This window comes from Mizuhopecten yessoensis, unplaced genomic scaffold (genome assembly GCF_002113885.1).
Source record: "Mizuhopecten yessoensis strain PY_sf001 unplaced genomic scaffold, ASM211388v2 scaffold3321, whole genome shotgun sequence".
NCBI classification, from domain to species: domain Eukaryota; kingdom Metazoa; phylum Mollusca; class Bivalvia; order Pectinida; family Pectinidae; genus Mizuhopecten; species Mizuhopecten yessoensis.
Genome location: NW_018404986.1, coordinates 181967 through 189493, shown reverse-complemented (window position 1 = coordinate 189493; position 7527 = coordinate 181967). Strand labels below are relative to the sequence as shown.

Sequence of the window (7527 nt, the reverse complement as noted above, 5' to 3'; positions counted from 1 at the left end):
ACAGGTCGCAGTACAAAATTCTGGTATACACATACAAGGCACTGAATGGAACAGCTCCTCAGTACCTACAGGAACTTGTTACCCTGTATCAGCCGTCAAGATCACTGCGGTCGGAGTCAGAATCTTTGTTGTGTGTCCCAAAATCTCGTACTGTGACCTACGGAAACAGATGCTTTGGGAGGGTTTCGGCTACGTTGTGGAATAGCTTACCATCTGCTATTAGGAAGTCAAATACCCTGGCCAAGTTCAAGAGGGACATAAAAACTCACCTCTTCACGTCTGCATTTTAGAATCTTTGCAAAGACGTCATGTAAAAACCACCCTTTTATTTGTTCAATTATGTGCACATTGCTTGTTAAATGTATGAAAGTGAATGCAAACCTTTGTTGTTTGTTTTCACAATTATAACCATTACTATTATCCATAAGTTGTAAAGCGCCTTAGAGTAATTTCACAAATTATATAGGGCGCTATATAAATGCTGTATATTATTATTATTATTATTATTATAATTCTAACTTGGCATAATACAACATATTATAATACTAACAACGATAACAGCAACAAAATGCACACCTAAAGTTGCATTAAGCATTGATAAAAAATAGAACTGTTAACACTTTCACTTTGAAATGGTGAAATTTGTATATCAACAGATTGGGTTTGTCAATGGTAGTTTGGATATATATATACAGAATACCATACATATCGTTGTGTATATTTGTTCATGCTAGAAGAATCAATACCTATTAACTCTAAATGAACATTATTGTTATATTAAATTGATTTAAAAAAATGACATTTAGAATTATTCTACCGGTATATTAATGATTATCATTAGCATCATATTAACCATAGGGATATATTACGAACAAAATTTAAATATATTAGCATATCATTAACTACTGGAAACAGTAAGTTAAAAATATTTTTATTGGGTAGATCAATGTAATAGGTTAATTAAGCTCACAAATATTATTGTAGATTATTAGAATATGAAATTATAAATATAAGAAAAACATTGACTTATTACTTTATATTACTCAATTAACTTTTTTGTAAGTTTTTGCACAACATTCAGATATATTATCGTTACCTTGGTAAGAGGTGTATAGTTCGGATGGTGATGTTTATAGATTGGGTCGTTGGATTTCTTGTTGTATGAATGGAGCAACGCCCAACGCCTCTTTGGGCTAGTATTTGGAGCACTGGTATGGATCAAATTGGCATGAAAGATTAGAGCGTCACCTTAAAACAGGACAAATACGAATATCACTTGTAATTATAATATCGATTGATCACAAGGCTTGGCGACGTATATGGTACGAAACGTGTATATCGGAGTTATATAGTGAAGCTATACAGATAAGTTAGACTTCTACAGGGAGGAATCAAGAAAGAAGGAAGAGTTTTACTCTACAGGCAGGCCGAGCTGTAGAGGCAGGAGAAGATAACAAACTTCAGGAGGTATATAGGCAGGATAAGTTATAAGGACATGGATAAAATGTACAATACCGGCAGGAGGAGTTACACACAGGATATGATATACAGACAGGATACGACTTCTACAGACAAGAGAAGTTGTATAGGCAGGATATGTTGTACAGGCAGGAGGAGTTGTACAGTCAGGATACCTTTTACACACATGATAAGTTATACAGACAAGATACGTTGTACAGACAGGATACGTCGTACAGGCAGGACAAGTTCTACAGACAGGAGAAGGTGAACAGACAGGAAGACGTTGTACAGACAGGATAATTTCTTCAGACAGGATAAGTTTTTCAGACAGGAGGAGTTGTACAGGCAGGATAAGTTGTATAGACAGGATACGTTGTACAGACAGGATGCGTTGTACAGACAGGACAAGTTGTACAGACAGGACAAGTTGTACAGACAGGATACATTTTACACACACAATAAGTTATACAGACAAGTATTCGTTGTACAGACAAGAGGAGTTTACAGACAGGAACAGTTGTACAGACATGAGGAGTTGTACAGACAGGATAAGGTTTACAGAAAGGATAATATCTACAGACAGGATACGTTGTACAGGCAGAATACGTTTAACGCACATGATAAGTTATACAGACAGATATTCGTTGTACAGACTTGTGGAGTTTTACAGACAGAATACGTTATACAGGCAGGATAAATTCTACAGACAGAAGAACTTGTACAGGAAGGATACGTTGTACAGGCAGGATAAATTAGTCAGACTGGAAAAGTTGTACAGACAGGATACGTTGTACCGGCAGGATAAATTCTACAGACAGGAGACGTTGTAGAGACAGGATACGTTTTACAAGCAGGATAAATTATGCAGGCAGGAGAAGTTGTACAGTCAGGATAAGTTGTACAGACAGAATACGTTTAACACACATGATAAGTTATACAGACAAGTATTCGTTGTACAAACAGGATACGTTGTACAGACAGGAGGAGCACCAAGTCAGTAAATTATTTTTTGTGTTGACTATTCAAAAATCGTTAACGAAATATTCGCCCTATGCATTTGGCTATACAAAACATGGCTTTTGTTTGTGTATGGATCCTTTTCGAATTACTATCTTTGATGTAAATCTTTGAGGTAAATCTATGATGTCAAAAGAAAAATATGAAGCAAATTCTATGTTACCGGGATTCAGCTCCACATGCTCCAGAGGACACTTTTCTTTAATAGCGTTAACCCTGTCCATGTCAGCCATCGTCTGTCCGGCCACCGGTTTGTGCTCTATTCTACCACATTTATGAGAACCTTTCAGGATCTATAAAGAACAAAGTATTTAGAACTCTGGTTAACCCTGAAGAAAGCGCTCGGGGATCTTAATGTTGGACGAAACCCCAGAGAAACCTCGTAGAAAGGCGATTGCGTTATCCTTCGCGCCATCCGATAATCCGTATTCTTATGTACGCATGACCTATACCATCATTCTAGTGTTATAATGACCTTTACCAATTGTGAGTGTAATCGTTATTTTCATTCATTTTGCGAAGTAAGGAATGAGTTTAACCCATTAACCAAAGCATTAAAAGGTTTATACTAATCTTTACTGTTACTCATATTGAAATGTTGTATGATAAAGTTGCTACGTACCTGGAGACATCCATTCTCTTTCTCACACTTATCAATAGCAACAAATATTGTTATCATTTCCTCCGGAAACAGACATCCATTTTGATACCAGTATCTGTAAATGTTGAAGAAAATTAAAACTAATATATAAATTGATTAATTTATCATGGATAAATATGAAATATCTCTTCTGTTAAGTGCTAGATGATATCTCTGACAACGGACATACATACTCTGTAATCACTTCTGTTTGGAGCTAGATGATATCTCTGACAACGGACATACATACTCTGTAATCGCTTCTGTTTGGAGCTAGACGATATCTCTGACAATGGACATACATACTCTGTAATCACTTCTGTTTGGACCTAGACGATATCTCTGACAACGGACATACATACTCTGTAATCGCTTCTGTTTGGAGCTAGACGATATCTCTGACAACGGACATACATACTTTGTAATCACTTCTGTTTGGAGCAAGACGATGTCTCTGACAACGGACATACATACTCTGTAATCACTTCTGTTTGGAGCTAGACGATATCTCTGACAACGGACATACATACTTTGTAATCACTTCTGTTTGGAGCAAGACGATGTCTCTGACAACGGACATACATAGTCTGTAATCACTTCTGTTTGGAGCTAGACGATATATCTGACAACGGACATACATACTCTGTAATCACTTCCGTTTGGAGCTAGACGATATCTCTGACAACGGACATATATACTCTGTTATCACTTCTGTTTTGAGCTAGACGATATCTCTGACAACGGACATACATACTTTGTAATCACTTCTGTTTGGAGCTAGACGATATCTCTGACAACGGACATATATACTCTGTTATCACTTCTGTTTGGAGCTAGACGATATCTCTGACAACGGACATATATACTCTGTTATCACTTCTGTTTTGAGCTAGACGATATCTCTGACAACGGACATACATACTCTGTAATCACTTCCGTTTGGAGCTAGACGATATCTCTGACAACGGACATACATACTCTGTAATCACTTCCGTTTGGAGCTAGACGATATCTCTGACAACGGACATATATACTCTGTTATCACTTCTGTTTGGAGCTAGACGATATCTCTGACAACGGACATATATACTCTGTTATCACTTCTGTTTGGAGCTAGACGATATCTCTGACAACGGACATATATACTCTGTTATCACTTCTGTTTGGAGCTAGATGATATCTCAGACAACGGACATACATACTTTGTAATCGCTTCTGTTTGGAGCTAGATGATACTTTGACAACGGACATACATACTCTGTAATCACTTCCGTTTGGAGCTAGACGATATCTCTGACAACGGACATATATACTCTGTTATCACTTCTGTTTGGAGCTAGATGATATCTCAGACAACGGACATACATACTTTGTAATCACTTCTGTTTGGAGCTAGATGATACTTTGACAACGGACATACATACTCTGTAATCACTTCTGTTTGAAAAATACTTACTCCATAATGCATGTTTTATAATCAGCGTAAAAAATTGAATTAATAAAAACCTGAACAATATCATCTATTTAGTTATGACCGTAATCGTACTGTACACGCCCTGTTACTATAACAATAATATTACTTAATATGTAAAGTAAGGAAAATGACGGGATTTGGAGGAGGGTCGATTATGGTTTGAGGAGACATTTCCAATGGTGTTAAAACCCCCTTAGTCGTCATCCAGGGTATTCTCAAATAAATACCAGGTTAATGTCCTCAAAAGGTTAGAGTTATTTTTAACGTCATCTTTAGTTTACTCTACCTAACAATCTCCTCTAATCACATATCTATTTCCAACCCCGACAACCTCCTATAACAAAGTTTATGTAACTTGATCCCGACATCATATCTCACAATCAGTTACTAAATTAAGACAAATTATCATGATCCTGTTGTTAGTTAACTCTGCTAGTTGACTATCAGTCCCCGAGATTGGGCCGAATCTATAAAAAGGATTTTTTTTTAATTTTATATGCGTCTTTTCCATTTGGCAATACTTATACATAGGATCCGGAAATATTATGCATGGACTTTCAATCTTTTGAACTGAAGTACCATTTAAATTCCCTAAACAGGCTAAATGATCATTGAAATGTGTTAATCTGACGGTTTATTTCTGAGCTTCCTAACTCATATTTTAATTGACATTTTAACATAACATTGTAAGTGTTACTGTAAAGTGAGACAAACGCCCTTATCACCACTTTGTAACTAAAATTATTTCAAATTCACTTCAAAAAATGATATTATTGACAGATAATTACAAAAGCTCACCCATAGTCCTGGTGCCAAAGGTGAGAGCCGCCGTCAAATGCATCTTTCCGGATAAATTTTGCGTGATAATGGTAAACTTCACCTCCACCCATCAGCTATAAAATTATTGATTATCATAAGGATTTATTCCAAACTAATTCGATTTCAAATGAAAATAAATTGCCTGTAGCCAATAACAACAGGTCTTTGTTATTCATTTTCGTGCACGTACGCTTCAATGGAAAAACCTCATACATAAAAGTAAACTTAAAAGAAACAAATATATGCACAGCGAACTGTTCAATCACTGATATATCACTGATATACTTCATCGCATGGACATACATGAAAGAAAACTTAAAAGTAAAAAATCTTTGCACAGCGAACTTTTCATTCACTGATATATCACTGATATACTTCATCGCATGAACATACATGAAAAAGAGCGTTTATATGGATATATTTTGCGTTTATTTCAACACAATTATTCAGAAAAGAGTTTTAAGACATTTCCTTTTAACCCCCATCGTTATGGTAGTTTTATAGAATTAGCATACATGTATCTATCTCATTCACTTCCCCTACACTTGGGAATGACAAAATATTTCTTTTAAATGGGTCAATATATTCGTTCAGGGAATAAGAATGACTTTTTATTTCTTTATATACATGTATTTCGGGGGTAGGGGATCTTAATGAAACTACGAACTATCGGTATAAAACAGTATAACGTAAAATCTTTGACTTGACAGCAGGTATATTTGCGAAATTTGATGTGAATTAAGTTTTTGGATGCGATCGGCAAACGAATTTGATGATGAAGATCGCTGCGATATTAAATAGTTTTGAGGATGTAGTGGCGGATGATTTTGTCATCTAAACCGCTTTACTATGTCTTATCATAATCTACACCGCTTTACTGTGTCTTATCATAATCTACACCGCTTTACTTTGTCTTATCATAATCTACACCGCTTTACTTTGTCTTATCCTTATCTACACCACATTACTGTGTCTTATCATAATCTACACCGCTTTACTGTGTCTTATCATAATCTACACCGCTTTACTTTGTCTTATCATAATCTACACCGCTTTACTTTGTCTTATCCTTATCTACACCACATTACTGTGTCTTATCATAATCTACACCGCTTTACTGTGTCTTATCATAATCTACACCGCTTTACTGTGTCTTATCATAATCTACACCGCTTTACTTTGTCTTATCATAATCTACACCGCTTTACTGTGTCTTATCATAATCTACACCGCTTTACTGTGTCTTATCATAATCTACACCGCTTTACTGTGTCTTATCATAATCTACACCGCTTTACTGTGTCTTATCATAATCTACACCGCTTTACTGTGTCTTATCATAATCTACACCGCTTTACTGTGTCTTATCATAATCTACACCGCTTTACTGTGTCTTATCATAATCTACACCGCTTTACTGTGTCTTATCATAATCTACACCGCTTTACTGTGTCTTATCATAATCTACACCGCTTTACTGTGTCTTATCATAATCTACACCGCTTTACTGTGTCTTATCATAATCTACACCGCTTTACTGTGTCTTATCATAATCTACACCGCTTTACTGTGTCTTATCATAATCTACACCGCTTTACTGTGTCTTATCATAATCTACACCGCTTTACTTTGTCTTATCATAATCTACACCGCTTTACTGTGTCTTATCATAATCTACACCGCTTTACTGTGTCTTATCATAATCTACACCGCTTTACTGTGTCTTATCATAATCTACACCGCTTTACTGTGTCTTATCATAATCTACACCGCTTTACTGTGTCTTATCATAATCTACACCGCTTTACTGTGTCTTATCATAATCTACACCGCTTTACTGTGTCTTATCATAATCTACACCGCTTTACTGTGTCTTATCATAATCTACACCGCTTTACTGTGTCTTATCATAATCTACACCGCTTTACTGTGTCTTATCATAATCTACACCGCTTTACTGTGTCTTATCATAATCTACACCGCTTTACTGTGTCTTATCATAATCTACACCGCTTTACTTTGTCTTATCATAATCTACACCGCTTTACTTTGTCTTATTATAATGTACACCGCTTTACTGTGTCTTACTATAATCTACACCACTTTACTTTGTCTT

The 7527-nt window shown here is 35.9% G+C and overlaps 1 protein-coding gene across 1 annotated transcript in view; it reads right to left on the bottom strand.

The window, feature by feature from the left end:
- Nucleotides 1-7527, bottom strand: part of LOC110447347 (ectoine dioxygenase-like) — a 29288-nt gene that overhangs the window by 9865 nt on the left and 11896 nt on the right. Inside the window, exons 6-9 of the mRNA XM_021492968.1 lie at nucleotides 5391-5485; nucleotides 3101-3194; nucleotides 2642-2771; nucleotides 1097-1248 (exon numbers count right to left, since the gene is read on the bottom strand). Coding sequence (XP_021348643.1) covers nucleotides 1097-1248; nucleotides 2642-2771; nucleotides 3101-3194; nucleotides 5391-5485 — 471 coding nt within the window. The remainder of the gene's footprint in view (nucleotides 1-1096; nucleotides 1249-2641; nucleotides 2772-3100; nucleotides 3195-5390; nucleotides 5486-7527) is intronic.